We start from the raw sequence: 18,928 nt of genomic DNA, 5'->3' as shown, positions 1-18,928 counted from the left end.
ACACGCAAAAACGCAGTTTGATTTTGGCAGTTATGCGACGACACTGAATGTTTTAAATCCCATATGTGGGACTGTACTCCCTGGGGCACGGAAATAAAAATCCCATATATGGGACTGTACCGCTCAAAGGGTTAAAGGCAGCCCTTCCCTGCCTAACTGGAGGCACGTTACTAACGCCTGTTTAACTCCTGTTCTAGGTCACCATGAGATAAACACACTTCATTCAGCTTGGCCAAACCCCAACCATTAAGCAGCAGTGGTGGCCCATTCATGAGCTGCCCTCCTGGGCCGAGGCCTTCTGATTAATTAGCACACGGGGCAGTGGCTTCCAAAAGAGCACAGACAGAAGAAGAGCTCCAGGGACAACGGGAGGGAGCCGGTTGAGCGGGGGAGACGATACCTCTGACTGCTGGCCAAGAAAGAGCTACAGAGGGAACACATTCCAGTAAAGTGTCTCTTTGCTGTCCAATTCTAGACTGCATCATCATTTTCTTTAATATCCTGTATTAAACCATCATCTACAGCCAGCAGGATGAGTTTGACTGTAATGTTTAAACTATGAAAATAACTGTCAGTGCACAAGTTGAGAATTTTGGCGTGTTTAAGACACAACATCACTGTCTTTGCCTGGGAGCTATAGCGAATGACACTTAATTTGGTGATATTTATGACAACTATTGACTATAATATGAAAATAATGATTTGTTTATCAGTATCGGACACATTTTTTAAATATCAGTTATGTTTAAGACACAATGTCACCATTTCTGCCTGGGAGCTACAGCGAAGGTTAAAACCAGTGATACCTGTACGTGATATTTATCTTTTGACAAGCTCAAATTTGTGCATTTTAAATTTAACAAGGAGGAACTAGACTGGCTTAATCTAGTTCCTCCTCCTTGAATTTTAAAAAATAAATCTCACATGGGACAAACTATTCACCCCAGGGTTATTATAAAATAAATATTCATTTAAAAATGTAATTCAATTTAAAAGATCTCATACCTGAAGTAAAATAAAGAATAAATATTCATTTAAAAATTAAATAAATAAAATGTTTTATATGTAATAAATAAAGAAATAATAAAAAATTTTTGTACGTGAGCACCTGATACGACATAAGATGCCATGCAAGGCGATACTTTAAATATAGATTTTTAATTGTATATAAACTATACAAAAAAACAACAACCAGAAATATGTCCATAGAACAAAAAGTAAACTATTGTTAAAACAAAAAGCTGAAATGTAAAAAAAAAAAAAAAAAAAAAAAATAAAGAAAAAAAAAAAAAATATATATATATATATATATATATATATATATAATATATATCTATATATTATATATATATATATATATTATATATAAATATAAAAAAAAAATGAGATAATAAATAAAAAACATAATAATGAACAATATAAATAATAATGCAAAACAATAATAACCTTGGTTAGCCACTGCTCTCACAAAAAACAAGCCCCTACTGGAGATACAGCGCGACAAACCCAACCAAGATAGCGAATGAGAGACTGAGTGCTTTCTAATGTAAAGCCTGGCAGCTTCTCCCTCATGACAGACCTTATGTTCTCCCTCGTCTTGCTACCTTTCCCCAAACGTCGGTCCTCTGTTCCCACACATCTTCATCTTCCTGAAATAACCCCCATTTACTCACATAACAGCTTCCAGAACATTTTCGCATCGGTACAGAGCAGTCCCAAAAGACGCACTTAACCGCCCAAACTCTCTCTCTCACCTCCTCTATCCTTCTCCTGATCTACGCTCTTCCTCAGAGGCTGACGGCAGGCTCAAAGCTCCCGGGGGCTGTCAGACTATTTCATTATTCAAACAATGCTGGAAAGTGGAGCCAATGATCACTTTAGTGGTGCTGATTTGTCATGGTGCCTAGACGAGGGAGGGAGACTTCACAGCACACAGGTAAATTCAACAACTTTATCTTGCTCTGCTTCTCGCAGAGAATTACCATTCAAAACTCCATTAAAACGGAGTAAGAAGTTGGATGCATAGCATAATGGTTAACATACATGCTCTGACACTGAGCCTTAAAGTTGGAATCATAGTTTAGCTGTTAGCACACATTTCAACAGTTTGAGCTGCATAAAGTTTAAGTGATAGACAAGCACCAATACCAAGAAGGTGGACTCAGCGATGGTTAGTGATAGGCCAAAGTGCAGCAAACTGTAAAACTATGCTACAAACCAGTGTGTTTATAATTATGATAGGTGATAGATGATAGATATGCTGATGGGTGAACAGCAGTAATGAGTCATTTTCAAGGAGTGCTTCACAATGTGGTAATCTGAGAAAACAGAGTCCTTCCTGGGAGACGTCTACTTCTATGACATCACGTATTTCCAAACATGGCCATCAACAAGCTGAATCACTTGCATTAAACCCAAACAAGTAGAGACAGAAGTGCTGTCAAGCAGGGCAACACGACATATGGCTGAAGATATTTTAGCTCTGGGGGTTGTTAAATGTCCTAAGTTGTTTTTGTAACTAGGTCTACACTAAATCCGACCCTGAAGATTTACATAGAAATGCAGCATTTGATGTTCTCCGTATCCCTCAGTTCTTGATTGTTTGATTTTTAAATGTTTTTGCAAGTCTTTTTGGACAGAACAAAAGAGAAAAGACAAATAAATTATATGGGGGCAGAGAGAGTTTCCTGCATGAGCACCAAGATGGAACCACTGCTCCAAAGCTCCAACACACAAAACGGTTCTTCAATGTTTCTCAAGGGTCTGTTTAAGTGTACAGGGGGCTCTTGGCTTGTACAGTAAACCTGAGGTTTTCATACCAAAAAGAGGAAGAGATGTCACTTACTGAATTTGAGGGCACTGGTACATTGGTTTCAATGTAAGTCTCCGTCTTGGGTTCCACAGCAAGCTCCGCTTCCAAGATCTTCTCCACAGGCATGTCTTCGTTCACACTGCTGGTCGACTCCACCTCGTTCTCGTTGCGGTCCCTGGCTCGCTGGCGCTCCTCCTGGACGGCTGTATGTAACAACACTAGTCACGGTAACTACAGTTGGTCAATCAAGAAGTCAACACATACACACACACTGATATCAAGCTGATGCTAACAAACTACACCACAGATCTTCATACTTTTTTATCCTGAAAAATAATAGACTCTATAATAAACATGATTATCCCCCATTCAAATATAATGTATTTTTGAGTATCAAAACCTATTATAAAAACCTGAGAGAAAGCAGGATATTATGGAAAAATAAACAACTGGCTTTAGGGCTGCAACAACTAATCGATAAAATAGATAATAATCAACTATGAAAAAAAAATCGACAACGAATGTCATTATCGATTAGTCGCGTCTTTCCACCGCGCACTGAAAACTTCTGCCAGTAACGTCAAATTACAGCAGTGAATAATGTATTTCTATGGACGAAATGCATCTAAAAAATAGCGGATGAAACAGACTGAGCTGCTGTGGGAAAGATGCGTGATCCAAGCTGTCTGAAACATGCTTTATGTTAAGTTTCAAGCTAATGCATTAGCATAATGTTTAACACAACTTGTCCTTTCAGGTGCTTTGACAGATGCTGTTTAACATTGTTTAACTTTAACGTGTTGTTTAATGTGTGAGATGTTTTCTCAGTGCATAAACTGCATTTTACGGTAATATCCTTTTCTGTAAATGTTACATATTCACGTGAATGTTTCTATTTTGCATGAAGGCTCGTCCTGACAGTCTGCGTTAAAATTCAGACTTCACGGAACGAGCGCCGGCACGCACAGCAATGGCTGATATATCTATTATTGGATGTTAAATTTAAATACAAAAGTCAACATGTAATTCAAGTATTTTATGACAGTAACTGTAAAGGGATAACAGAGTGTGATGTGATTTTAGTTTATGATGTTTGTTGCTTCTTACGTATAAAGAAATGACAGTAACAGGTTACTGTGTTCAGAGTGAATGTGTGTGTTCCAGCAGAACATTCCTCTTATCTAAATATCAATATATACATTTTTGTTTTTAATATATTTTTCATTGTGTGGTAACCATTTTAGAAAAGCAATAAGGTACTCGAGGCATGCTGTATTGTGAATAAGTCACAGCTGAATGGGTTGCAGGCACTCCGCTTCGCCCTGCAGCCGTGACTTCTTCACAATACAACACAACCTCTTGTACCTTATTGCTTACATAAACCCTTTATTCTATCATCAATTAGTGTTAATGGTTTTATTTACAACTTGTTTGCACGACAGAATGTTTCTTGTCTCTGTTGGCTCCTCCAACAGGCTTTAACAGATCAGACATTTGATCAGCTCAGAGAAACAGGAAGTGGTTAGTGTTGAACAGTCACTCAATCTCACTGTGGCCAGAACTGTATTAACCACAATCCGAGCCCATGTGGTTAAAAGTGTGTATGTGCCGAGCACAGTTCATCCAAAAGTCTTCAAACCCAGTTCCTATTCACAGCACATTAAAACACACAAACACTAAACGTTCTCCTTTCCCTAAGCCTTCACTATTTTCCTCAACAGCGAATCTCAGAGGTTTCGCGGTGGTGGAGAGGTTCCGGGGGGGTTCTGCTTTACGGAAAGTGCTGTCTGGAGGTCAGCCCAAGGGTAAAATACTTCGCCAGGAGTCAGAGAAAGGTGAGAGGGGCTGAAATCACGTTAGCTTTATTTCCCCTGGAGAGAAGGAGAGCATAAATTCATTTAATCCTGTTTTTCTGCAGATTCGCTCAGCTCTTTTTGGGACGAGCGTGGCCCAGCTCTCCTGTGCCTCGGGGTACAATGCGAGCTTATGGGATACAGAAACAGGCGGACGCAAGCAAATGATCATATCCTTGAAAGAAGCCGTGATGATATAAATAAGGGAGATGAAAGGTTGCACTTAGGTCAGACAGTGGATGTGAGAACAAGACGTCATGTATGTATGATCGCAGTGCTCTCTCTTCGTCTACAGGGGAGGATTTAATCTTCCACATGAAACAAGAGCTAGAGATTTGGGATGGAGACTGGACGTTGGCTATGCAATCTATAGCCACAATAAATCATTTATAAGGCCAAGCAAGTCTGACTGCTTGCAAAGAAAGGCTAGCGTTGTTTTAAACATCTTTATAAATGTTTAAGCTTGAGGACATATCATAAATTAACTGTATTGTGCATGAAAAGAATTTGAAACTGATCATAAGTTGATACATATAACTGATGGTAAATAAATTTAAACAAAAATCTATACAAACACTCTTTATGTATATATATATTTTGTTTTTTTTTTTATTTTTTGTTAAGGAGATTTTTTTTGAGATAGTTTTTATTATATTTGATATAATTATTGTACAATTTTTTTGTCTGGCAACAAATAATTATTTGATTTTTTAAAGTTCAGTTATTACTAAAATAATAGTTAATAGTCAATGTGTATGTGCAGACAGAATGATTCTAAAATTCTCATAAATCCAAAATTATTCTGACGGAGGGGCAAAATATAGTCTCTCAGATCAATATTCCACCAGCTGTGTGCTAAAATCTTCTATTAGCATGCTAAAGCACTTTCACGTCTCCTTTTTTTGGGGACAAGCGCGCAAAAAGTGCTAATGCCCCCTTTTCTTCAGTGTGATAACCCACCTCTCACCTCTTCCTCTCTTTCATCTCACTCTGCCTCAGGTGATGATTTAGGAGAAAAGATGGTCTTCTATATTTAGCGACAAAAAAACTATCTGAGAAAAAAAAAAACATACCACCTTGCATCGACGAACCATTTCCTGTTTTCTCTCAGTATCTCCTGAGTACACTACCTGGAATCTTGAGTACAGAGTATCTTGGAAGTCACTGATTTTAATGAGAGCTAGTGAAGTGAATAGCGCTATAAAATTTCAGAGGGAAAAAGAAAAATCTTCTATCCTCAACTTTATGTGCTGTACCTTCTCTTTTCATTCCCATGGCCAAACACTTCTGATAGCGGCAGTACTGGCAGCGGTTGCGCTGGCGTTTGTCGATAATACAGTCCTTGTTGTCTCGACAAGTGTAAGTCAGGTCCTTACGCACAGTTCTCTTGAAGAAACCCTTGCACCCCTCGCAGCTGTACACACCATAGTGTTTACCTGGTGAAAAAAACAAATGCAAACCTAAGCCTAAGGAGTTCTGTTCAGGTCTACAATGGAAATAATTCATGGATCAGGGCTTGTGGCATATGAATCTACAACCTTTCAGCTGAAGTGTGTTAAAATACCTTCTTCTATCCCAGTTTAATATTGCAAGACAACTATAAGTATCTTCTTGTAGTGTAAACAGTGTAAACACTGTCTCTGTGCTGCTTACAAAATACTGCACTGTTTCCCTGCTGAAAAATAAACCTGTCTTAGCTAATTTCCCAGTCTGATTGAACTTGTTTAGCTAGCCGCCGAGTTAAAAGGTGCCCAAAATCCCTCTAAAACCACCCAAAAGAGCATCTTAACTGGACTAGAAAATCATCTAAGACCAAAAAACCAGCTTAGACTGTTTAGAAGCTCTTATTTCCATCCCAACCAGCCCTGCATTGCAACATTAGCACAACAGTTTGCATTTGGGGCTCGATTTTGTGTTTGCACATATAGCCTAAGCTGGTCTTAGCTGGTTTAAGATGGTTTAAGCCTGATTTAGCTTGTTTAGCTGACCAACCAGTTAAAAAGTGCCCAAAACCCTTCTAAAACCACTCAAATTATAATTTTGAACGGGCTAAAAGACCAGCTAAGACCAGAAAACCAGCAGAGACTGGTATTTGAGTTTTTTTTTTTAATTCCAACCAGCCCTGCAGAGCAACAACGGTCTAAAAAAGTCTGTTAGGAGCTGAACTGTCTGTTTGCACGTATAAACCAGCCTAAGCTGGTCTTAGCCAGTTTCAGCTGCTCTTCCAGCCTGATTTGGCTTGTTTAGCCGTGCCGCCACCTGAGAAATGCCCAAAACCCCCCATAAAAGACCTGACTGGGCTAGAAGACTGTCTGAAACCAGAAACCCAGCATAGACTGCTTTTTAAGCTGTTTTTCTCCCACCCCAACCAGCTTTTTTTCTCCCACCCCAACCAGCTTTTTTGTATTTTTGGGTATACTATTGTTTTTGATGTGTAAGTGTGTTTTTTTGTATGTGGGGAGGTGTCGCCACAGATGGCACAGATGTGTTTGGTGAGGGAGAGAGGGGTGCCCAAGGGCTGGGATGGCACCTTCATCACACCATTGATGCCAAGGGGAGGCTTGATATCTTCTGAGCTGCTGACAGAGTTCATGGGCGAGTTCAGCTGCAAAACATAAGCAAACACACATCATTTAGACACGTCAACATATCAGCTCTAAGGGCCTGGGTGAAAGAAAGCTGAGTTCCAGAAGGCCCTGACTTTTCTGTCAATTTCTTCATAATGGGGCCAGACTCACCCAACAGGCCAGCATTGAGATTTCAGATTGATTTTGTGCCGCGAGACCAAGGTTCTCTCATTTGATTATGCTCTCTCTCCTTTCTCTGAATGGGAGTACTAGAAACGGATGCTGAGTGTGTCCCTAGCCTCATTTTTTCGTATCCAGCACCAGCAGTGCACATGTTCTATGCTAGAATGGCGGCAATAAAATATTTAGTTGGACAGCGGAATAAAGACGTGGTTCTGTTTCTCTCTCTCTCTCTCCAAGCTAAAATGTGTCTGGCTGCCCTCATCCAGACATTCTTTTGCTCTCACAAGTGTATTTTGAATGAGAAAGACTTTAAAACTTAAATTTCTGTGGAAATGACAGCTAAAATAAAAATCTAAAGTCATCACAAATGTTTATTAATCAATGTGTTTGTGCACATTTATCATGTGATTTATCAGGTGATGACGCAACAATTGTGCAAGAAGCAATCACAATAACAGGCACATTGTTCATTTCACTCCACACGTGTTCATATTCAATTACACGCTTTAATTATATCAGCAACACAAGGGTTTTGAGCAAATGAAAGTTGTTGATGGGTAGACACTCTGCCTAAGGGTCCAACAGGCTGTTCAAAAAAAAAAAAAAAAAAAAAAAAAAAACCCTAACAGACGCTATGCTGCCTTTGTGGAGTGAGAAAGTCACTCTGCATTGGTAACAGTGATGTTTGCATCCATTTGACTTTTTTTCTCTTTTATTAATATTATAGTAGATGCTTTACCAGCAACGGATTTGTTGGAAGGCTCTTAAAAGCACGACACAGACTTGGTCTTGGACTGGCGTTCTTGGCCAAGAGACAGAAACACTCATGTGAGAGCCTCCAAAGTCGTGTTCTCAGAACACAGTTAGCAGTCAAACTAGTGAGAGGGGCCTGATAAAGACCCCATTTAGACCAAAAAGAGCATCGTCACTTCCCACTTCACACCACGGCTATGTGTTGACGTGAGTGCAAGAGACATGCAGACTTGCTAGACTTCTGTGAAGTGCCATGTAGCCAGAGGACACTGGACACAGACAGACCACTGTTGCCCTACTGAACTGCCACCACATTGTAATTTCCATCAACCAAAAACATATACTGTGTTTTAGAGCATTCTGCAATGGAAATTACATTTTCAACATCTCTTAAATAACACGTTAGACACATTTGTATACTAATGCCATTTTCTCAGCTAGTATCTTAAATACACACAAATAAATATTTTTTTTCCCCAAATACACAAAGTTTCAAATTTCATCTCAAGCTTTCTCCTGGGAAAAAGTATGATAATCTTTAAAAAGTAAACTTTATTCATTTTATTAGTTTATTAGTAAAGTTCTAATTTAGTTTATCACTGCCCAACTGAGGGGTTTGTGTCAAATTTACACACACGCACACACACACACACACACACACACACACACACACACACACACACACACACAATGCAGAAATAGTTTATGATTTAAATTTTATTTAGGTTATCATATCACATTAAAAAAATATGATTCATGTTTTAGGATCAAAATATATTAAAATCAACATTAAAGACTTTTTAAAAATACCATAATTGATGAAGTTGGCATGATAAAGTTAGCTTTTTATTTTTTATTTTTTTGTACTGGGCCTTTTTATACCTTTATTTAGACAGGATAGTAGACAGCAGACAGGAAAGCATTGGGTGAAGGAAGGGGAGCAGGACCAGCAAAGGAATTCGAGATGGGAATTGAACTCGGGTCGCCATGATTGCAGGTGCGCTGTATGTTGGCACACTAACCACAAGGCTATTGGCTCCAACAATAAAGTTAGTTTTAACGTAACCTTCATATAATAAAAAGTTGGGTGGTAGGGTTGGTAAGTTGGTATTTTAACACCATGCCAGCTTCCAAGTTGAAAAAGTATAAACAATTTAAAGCTATTTAAAATAAATTCAGGTTTGACTGTTAAATTCTTCAAAAGTGTTTGCTGAGTAATATAATTTCCTAAAAGAACTTAAGTACAATATAATAAGTAAGGGACAATGAACATCCAGTCGGTTGTTATTGTAGAATAACCCCCTACAGGGTGACCAGGACCCTGACGTGAAGAAGAAAGATTTTAAGATGAAACTCTTTTAAAATCTCACCAGTTTGTTAGTTATCTTATAATCCATTACAGTGAACCAATCAATCGTCACAAAATGGCAGCAGCTGCATTTGTAACAAGCCAGAGAGAGTCTGCGATACCAGGATGACATAATTAAGCAATTGTACACATAACATTGAATTGAGTTTTAATATTTTATTAGCTAACCAAACACAAAGCTTCCATAAAGTGGAACAGTTTCTTAGCAAGTGTGTAGTGCTGACTTCAGTTACCCGGATGAGCCTGTGTTAGCAGCTTTTTACCGTTTTTTTATTGAGGAATGTCACGACTGACCAATCAGAATCAAGTATTCCACAGAGAAGTAATAAAATACATTTAAAGGATACTGGATTCTGGCATTAACAGCATATCAGTGGATCTTCTTTTGATCTTAAGAATTTGTGTGTAATTCTGGAGTGTACTTTTCAGCTTTGTTTATATGTGATTTGATCCCACTGATTACTGAAAATAAAGATGGGACTTTTACCCACATTAGGGTATTTCATACAGTTTGTGGTTCGTAAACTGATTCCACTCATTTTGCCTTTTGTTGATGATGTAAGATACTATGGTAGTTTTCATATCAAATCAAAATCTAATACGTTTTTTTGTCAATAAAAGTAATAGAAATAAAAGTGTCCAGATTTAAGAAACAACCACATGTGGTTAGACTTAAAATAGTTAATCACCCTTATCCATGTACATGATTGCATCATCCTAAGAGCATGTGCGTGTATTCACACGTGCCTGCACACACCCCTTAAACTCATGCATGGACACACACACACAGTTATGACACGGCCCATGTCATTACACAGATGACCACAACATGCCCTGAATAAAGAGACTGACTGCTGAAACAAACAGATCAACTGCTCGAAATTAACAATCTAAAGAAACAAAAACACTCAAAGCTTATGAATCTGTGTCAAGAACATGATTAACACCTGTTAAAACTGCTCCTCTTTCATTCAATGTGATGATTAATTCCATCCGTCAAAAAACTAACAGGCTGCGGACAAAAGCCCCTGTACTTCCACTCTGCTTGATTTACGATGTCAGAAATGGTCATTGTCCTTGGAAAATGCTGAAGGCAGTCAAGGCTGCATGGGCCGTAACAGTGCGTCCCGTTCTGATGGAGAGAGGTGTTAATGATGAGTGAGCAAAGAGAAAGCATGGGTGGCAGTAAATTACACATGCCATACTTTATTCTGAGGCTGTCAGTTTATGAGAAATAAAACACCTTTTGTTATGAATTTCCGCCTGCGTGTCTCTGATGAGAACCTGAAACATGCTCATGTTACCCACATACAAATACTCATGGGGAGAATTCACTAAGAATGAATCGAGCCTGCTGATGGAGCCATATATTTGTACCTGTTGTCTGCATTAAGAGCCCGATTCACTAAAGGATTTATGCAAATCAGTTAACGGTGCAAATGTGACCATAAAATCTCTGCAAAAGTAAAGCAGCATGGCATGATTCCCCATTTGTTAGAACCAACAAATATACTAGTGTACTTTACTTGTATCTATACAGTATCATGCTACCTTTCAAGAAAAAAAATACATGTTTCTTAAAATAATCTTATTAATTAACATTAAATAAAATGAAATAATCAAACAAAACAAATAAGGGAAGTAGACAGTAGAGCATGGAGTTAGCAAAGTCAAAGTCATGGGTTCGATTCTCAGGAAAAATGTTTATAAAAAAATAACTAGTAAATAGATAATATAGTAACTATTTATAACTAGTATATAAATAGATTTTAGTGTTTAGAGTTTTGCATAGAAAAAAAAAAAAGTGTTTGACAAGTGCTTCATTTAATGACCATGACAATAAACCACAGGTTGTCAGTTAGATGCAGGTTTAAGTTGAAATACTGCATGCAAAAGTGGTGCAACTGTATGAATTCATTTTTCTTATCATTTTTCTCACACTCGACTCATGCACACATGATGTGTTAGTTCACATGCAAAAGCAGCTGTTAAAATGACACTCTCTCTTCACTTCATACCTTTGTTTGTCTATTTTGCTGGACCTCTGTAGTTTGTCTCATCAGATGCAGAGCTGCACTATCAGAGGACTCTATCAGAGTATGGCTATTTTCAACATGCAACTCAATCTGCCCAAACTCCCTCTCAATGCTGTATTTGTGTGTAGGGGTATATGTGTGTGTGTGTTACAGAAGGATTAAAGGGTCTAGTTCTGTGACTGTAAATAGAATAATCCTCCCTCCCATACATGATCACACATGCTTCTTTGAGGAGTAGGGTGTCAGACAAGTGCCCTGAGTATGAACAGCATGATCAGCCAGCCGTGCTGTGACACTTAAGCTCTACAGAGAGGAGGGGGCATCCCAAAAGTTAAGACACAACATGCACAAACACACACACACACACATCGAAGTGACTGTTAATAGGGGGGTCAAGAGATCATTCTACAGGCCTGCTTCAAAACTGGATATTGAGTTCGAATATTTAAAGAGACAGTTCAAAAGTCAATTATTGGTTTTTATATTTAAAGAGACAGTTCAAAAGTCAGTAAGTTTTAATAAACTTATAATCTTCTCTTTTAAAACTATAAATGAAACCAGATAATTCAGGAAAAAAATTATGGAAAAAAACAATACAAATAAACATATAAAAATGGAATGGGTCAAAAAAAAAAAAAAAAAAACTGTATTTGTGAATAGATCACAGAGTCAGTAAGGAACCAAAAAAAAAAAAAAAAAATAGTGAAAAAGAAATTCATATGAGTCAGATTTAGATAACAGTTCGTTAAAAAAGTAAATATTTCTATTAACCAGTGAATATTTAAGGAAAACTAAATGCTTTCAAACAAATAAAATAGAAATGGAATGGGTCTGATTTGTGAATTGGATAAAAAATAAAAAATAAAAAATTGAATTTGTGAGTTGTATAGGTTTAGAGTGAAAGAGTTGTTTTGTGAATTGGATAAAAAAAAAATGAAAAAATTGTCTAAGAAAGTCATATAGACATGGTTTATTTTATCATATGTGCTAAAGCTGAGAGGGGGAGAGAGGGAGAGAATATCTGTGGTGAAACACATAACAGGGTCAGAGAGTGTTGACTCAGGAGAAAGAACAGTAGCCTTGACCTGAAAAACTCGGTAGCAAAGGGAAGTCATGGCAGATCTAAGCATCAGATACCTGTCAACTTATCTTGCCAAGACTGTGTATCCATTCAGCCTTTGTGCAAGTACGCTATAGATGTTGACACTTGGCTGTCAAGCATAAGCTAGAGACAGAGAAGAGCTGTGCTGTCAGAAATTTTGTCTCTATTTTAATAGTCAAGTAATCTGTCACTCACAATGATATAAGCTCAGGGGCCGTTCACACAGTTTGTTCTTTCATTTGAGTAACAAATTGGAATGCAGATATTTAAAGGGTACAAGTGTTTTTAACTTGACTGCATAAATGCAACACTTGCTGTGCAAGACATCCAGCTGCATCAAAACAATCAAACCCAGGCAAAAACATCTGTCTAGTGCATTTCTATGAATAAGATGGCATAAAACATGCAAGAATGGCTTTTTTCTTTTCAAACATTTGCAATCGACATGATGTTATCTAGCATGGTTTAGCAGGATGTTTTGTCCATTTCTTTCTTGGTGAAAAGCTCAAGTTTCTCCCCTATGGACACTAAGTTCAGTCTGCAAAACTCTCGTCACATCAATCTGCTTTTGTTTCAGGATTCAGACTTGAATGGTGCTTAAGGAGTCATATATTCTCCCACGAACGGATACATTTTATGTGATATGAAACACACGAGCGGTGATCTGGCAAGGCAAAGTCGACGCACATCACACAAAAAGAGTAAGAGCATAAATCTGGAACCTTAGAAGAGCTTAGCTGATCTTACCAAGCCGAAAAACAGACTTCCCTCCCAAGGACACTTCAAAGGGTAAACCAAATCCTGCAGCAGCAACCTTTAACACATGCTCACCTCTCAAAACCAGAAGCTACTTCACACTGAGGCGAACCGGAGTGCACTCGAGTGGAGTGGACTTCAAATGAAAGAAATATTGAACATCTGATGCCTACTTAATTGTGTTGAGTACATTTGACTTGTACATATAAATCAAGGTTTCAAAGCTGTAAACTGCAGTGATTTTACCACAGTAAAATAGAGTAAAAGAAACTAATGTTCAATTAATAATAATATACAATCATAATATTAACCATAACAAACACAAATCACTCTACTTAACACATATACAACTCATGCACATTAAAGCAGTATGGCTGTCATAATTATAAATGACTGTAATACAAATAATTGTGATAAATTATCATTTTTTTTGTTTTGTTTTTATTTTAATCACATTAATTGTGTATGGTTATTATTTTTTTGTTTTGTTTTTGCATTAATTATGCATGTTTATCCATCTATTATATATATTCTTATTTAAGCAAACCAAAATCTGAAGACTTTGCATTGTGATAAATTATAATTTTTTTGTTTTGTTTTTGCATTTGTGATAAATTATAATTTTTTTGTTTTGTTTTTGAATTAATTATGAGTGTTTGTATATTTATTCCCAGTGGCTACGTCACTCTGTCGTCACAACAAACTCCAACTCCAATCCACGCTTGACTGGGATGTGTACATCATCACATGGAAAAGCTTTGCTGATAAGGGCACTGGGCCGATCCCCTCTGCCTGATAACCCACTCAACATCTGACCTCCGATCTTTCACACCCATTACTCACCCTGAGTGTGACCTCATAGAGGCTGCTGTCAGTAGCGGTGCGGGAGACACATTTGGAGCCGTCCCTGTGGATACGGCTGTCAGGGGCAGTAAGTTAGCCCTGTTTTGTATCAGCCCTAAAGGCGGGTGTCAGTGTCATTTGGGTTCTTGCAGTGAAATGCTTCTCGACAGGGTGTTCAACTCTCAAGCATGCATCACTCAGGCGGACCTTAAGACAGTTTTGGAAGCCTGACAGCCATTAGAGCCATAGCAAAATGCAAACACAACAAAAATAATTGATCCAAAAAAGACCATTTTCTTTTTAAAAATGAAAAATTGAAAAATGCATAAAAAAAAAAGAATAAAAATTAACCTATGCATTATTTTGATTCCACCAGGTTGTGAGGCCTTTGCTGACAGCTAAGTGTCTTTTATGTGTTATGTTTACACAGGCGCACATGGATGCACACACATGAACACTCCAGAAACTTTTCCATATGTATGGATAAGACTGATCGGTCATATCTGGTTCAGAGAGTTTGTTCCTTCCTGTCAAAGCCAAGCAAGCTACATCATCCAAGGCCAAATGTAAATGATCTACACAGCAATCAAGACAACAATGGTGGCCAACCACTATCCTGCAGCCTCCTGCAGCTCCAGCACTGGGTGAAGTTAGTCAAAAAGAGGCAGATCTGATACCCGCCGCTCTGTTCTGTCTGGCTCCTGCTGTGCATGATGTCTGTGCTTTGGTGGACTGTGCTGGGCCAAGACAGATTATAACCGTAGAGCCGTATCCTCTGAAAAAATGTTGTATGGTGGAATAATTGCCTAGAGCTGAAACAGCTGTCAGCATCCAGACCTAATCTCCGAGTGTGGATAATCATCACTGGAGCGCTGTGTTTGCAACAATTGCCAAGTGCCTGCATTGTTAAAACCATAACGAAACATGGAGATGTGTAAATGCTGATTAATAAAAACACAAGTGAATGCACAGACACTGTGCATAAAATAATAAAATAAAATAAAATAAAATAAAATAAAATAAAATAAATAAAATAAAATAAAATAAAATAAAATAAAATAAAATAAAATAAAATAAAATAAAATAAAATAAAATAAAATAAAATAAAATAAAATAAAATAAAATAAAATAAATAAAATAAAATAAAATTAAAAGAGAAAATGGGCTTAAAAAAAATGTAAACTTTCAGGCTGGACCTGGTGATAAACCACCTTCACAAGTGTAAGACACAAGCATTCAGAGCAAACAAAACGAAAGAAGCTGTCCTTGAGCTCACAAGATAATGCCTCCACTAATTTCAAGGTTTTACTTGAAAAATAAACAATTTTGTGTTTGAGGTCTTTTGTGTTTCAAGGTTGCAAGGAAGCAATTAACTGGCGAAATCTGCAGCTCCTACTGCATGGGTTCTTCACATCATCTGAGGACACAGATAGAGGTAGAAAGTAAGAAAAGACGAGAAGAGAGAGTTTTTTGCTATAGTAAAAGTAAATGTGCATTGAGTATCTTTCCACACTCAGCAAACAATTATTTTGTACACAACATCCAAATCCCCCTTTCTGCCTCTTTGGAAAACCCCTGCAAGCTGAGCTCCTTTGAGAACATTTGAAACAACTGTTATTAAAAGTGCTCTCTCCTCAAATCACACACTCTCAGTGTGCTTAACCCTTAAGAGCAGTTCACTTGTTCTTTTCTCAACAGTAGTCTAAAAGTTAGAAAGGATGTGCCATTGTGCACCCAGGTTTGGGTTATAAGTTTCAAGGGAGCAGCTGTTTCTTGTTTTCGCTGTCTTTCTTTGCTAGCACACACTTTGGCGCACAAAGTCTAATAGCGACAGTCTCCAAGATGATGTTTGTTCCATTTGTCATATGCTTTGCTTGAACTTTCTTTAATAGGGGCTAATTGTTTTAGAGACTGAGCTGTACTGTAAATTAAAATATGACAATAAAACAAAATAAAACAATGAGACAGGTAAAATCTACAGATCTAAAGAAAACTAAAACTCAATGCCACTAAACAAAAATAGAAAAACAAAAGAGAGTATCACAGAGACCTTATTTGTAAAATTAGATGAGACTCTTAATTTTGGCCAGCAAACAACCACAAAACAAACCTCCCAAAACATGCTAGCAGCCAATTAGAACACCTGCAACCACATAAAATGCTAATGTTTAAACCACCCCAAACAATTTGTCAACAGCATAGCAATGCAACGGTAACCATCCACAGCATCCGAGCATCAAGGCAGTGATTTTTGCTTAATTTTTTCACACTGGCACTGAAGGAGTTAACAGACAAAGTATGAAAGTGAATAAAACTGTAACTTGAAATGTGATCGGTTGCTTTTTATATTTTTGTTTTCTCTCTACCCTCTTCCCACAAACCTTGGGATCACATCTGAATGCGAAATAACAAAAGAGACATATTTTCCTCATTAGAGGCCCTGTGAAAGCATCTCAGCCAAGGCCAGAGTTTGTATTCTATTCTGCTCCCCCCACAGACTTCACAGAGCTGAGCAAATACTTGCCTGAAGGGGTGCTTGGTTTGTCAGAACTCGTGGGCACTTTTTTTTCTCCATATGGTCTCAAAGTTAACTACTGGCTGCATATGTTACTGTATGCAGCAAATTCATATAATCAGGCCTTAAAGGAATATTCCAGGTTAAATGCAAGTTAAGCTATACTTATCAGACTAATAACTCATAATAACTGCTGTGAAAAAAACTATATAAAACAATAAACAAAGTAAACATAAAAAGGACAGAGCAGACAACTAAGGTAGGTGCATCACTCTCAATACACTTCATTTTTTGACTTATTGCAGCCCAAATTGTTCAATAATCCAGTATTTATCTGTTCACGTGGGTGGGTTGGTTGGGTCATGTGGTATGGAATGGAGTGTGGGGTGGTAACGTGTGGTTGGTTGGATTAATTGCTTGTTTTTATTTAATGAATCACAGGATGACAGTGAAGGCGAGATGACAGCTCTTCCATACTAGATGACAGCCAAACCTGCATCCAGGACCACAACGGCTGCATCTCCAAACCAAAAAAAAACACAGACTGTGGCTGTAGCTTTAAGATGTTTACACCAAGTGTAATATGACTACACACAAATATAAAAGAAGAAAAAAATAAACTTTTTGTGCACTAATATTAAGATATAATCATTCATTTTCATTAACTATAAGTTTCATTAACATAAACTTTAATAACATACATAGATGTGCACACACAATACAAACATACATAAAAATATTAGCTTTTATGTAGTTATCACTTCTCATTAGTGGATTGTAGTATACCTAACTACTTTTCCAAAAGTATAGTTTGACTATACTTTAAAATAACAGTAGCATGAAAAGTTTAAAAATAGTTTCCTCAGCACAGATAATGACCTTCCAGGAACAACTTCCAGTTCTTCAGTACAGTACACACTGAACCATTAGAAACCATTTAGCTTTTTAGGCAATTTTACTGTTTGCATTTCTAGTACAAACCTCTTCCTATGCTCAAATACTCTCGGTTTCTGTCTTCAATCCTTTCTGTGCATGACTGTATGGTAGTTAATGCCACATGCACTGTAATATGTTTTATATTGAAAGTTCAATTTTCAAATGAAAATAGCAACATTTTATAAAGTATGCATTCATACGTGTTAAGGGCTAACGTTACATTTTCACTGGAGGAAACCGCTGTGGTGTGATGAGGGGTGAACACAGTAAAAACACAGTGAAAAGTGTGAACTGTTTTTATGACAAAAGATATTATAGCGATAAACAATCTATCGATAAACACACACCTTGTCCTCTGTTTCTCGCTCTGCACCACCGGGGAGGAGCCGAAGACTGCCGCTGTTTTCATATGAAATTTAAAGAGGACTGAGCTAATCATGAATTCATGTACAGTTTATGGAGCTAACTGCAAATTTAGCGGAGTAGAAATTTGGGGGTGTGGGGGGTTCTGAAGCCCCCCTAAAAATCACCCATGGGTGGGACTGAGGTCTACAGGCGGCTGAGAGCATTTGTACCTGTATGTGCAAGACTGAGTCACTGCATCTATCACTGTAGGTCAACTCTGTAAAAACCAACCTTCCCTAGTGTGGCCAATCCGAACATTTCAAAAGAAAACCGAGATATCCATTAAATCCACAGTCCTACTCAAACAAATGAGCATTGTAAATGCATTCCAGCTGAATGCTGTTTTAGAGAGGTGGATGCTGTTATGTGAAACTGTACACAGACTAAACACAGACACACTAAACCAGACAAAAAACAAAAACCTATTGTTTTATACTCAGTAGGTGCCATGACACGGGCAGTACAACACTTGAAATCCGAGACAAACCCCTGAGGTACTGGCATATTACAACATATATATGTACAAACAAAAATATATGAGATTTTAACAAGAGCACTTAAGCATTTATGTGCCACGGAAACAGAAAGTATAATAATAAAAAGGAAACAAATAAAGTAATAACTACAGAAATTAATATATAAATAAGTGACTTAATACACAAATAAATTAAGGGCTTAATTTAGTGAAAATTGTTTTTTTTTTTTTTTTTTTTTTTTTATTCTTAATGGTTCTTAATTTACATACATTTGGTCTTTATGAAAGTAAAAAATAAATAAGTGAATAAAACTTTCTTGCCC

The 18,928-nt window shown here is 37.4% G+C and overlaps 1 protein-coding gene across 1 annotated transcript in view; it reads right to left on the bottom strand.

Moving 5' to 3' along the window:
• The window catches only part of LOC109059302 (retinoic acid receptor RXR-alpha-A-like), a 141,176-nt gene that overhangs the window by 12,822 nt on the left and 109,426 nt on the right, over positions 1-18,928 (bottom strand). Inside the window, exons 4-6 of the mRNA XM_042778858.1 lie at positions 7,128-7,270; positions 5,922-6,109; positions 2,846-3,015 (exon numbers count right to left, since the gene is read on the bottom strand). Of these exons, the coding sequence (XP_042634792.1) occupies positions 2,846-3,015; positions 5,922-6,109; positions 7,128-7,270 (501 nt within the window). The remainder of the gene's footprint in view (positions 1-2,845; positions 3,016-5,921; positions 6,110-7,127; positions 7,271-18,928) is intronic.

The sequence above is a fragment of the Cyprinus carpio genome, chromosome A21 (assembly GCF_018340385.1).
Source record: "Cyprinus carpio isolate SPL01 chromosome A21, ASM1834038v1, whole genome shotgun sequence".
NCBI classification, from domain to species: Eukaryota; Metazoa; Chordata; class Actinopteri; order Cypriniformes; family Cyprinidae; genus Cyprinus; species Cyprinus carpio.
The sequence above is the reverse complement of the archived record's forward strand: the minus strand, read 5'-3'. Positions and strand labels throughout refer to the sequence as shown.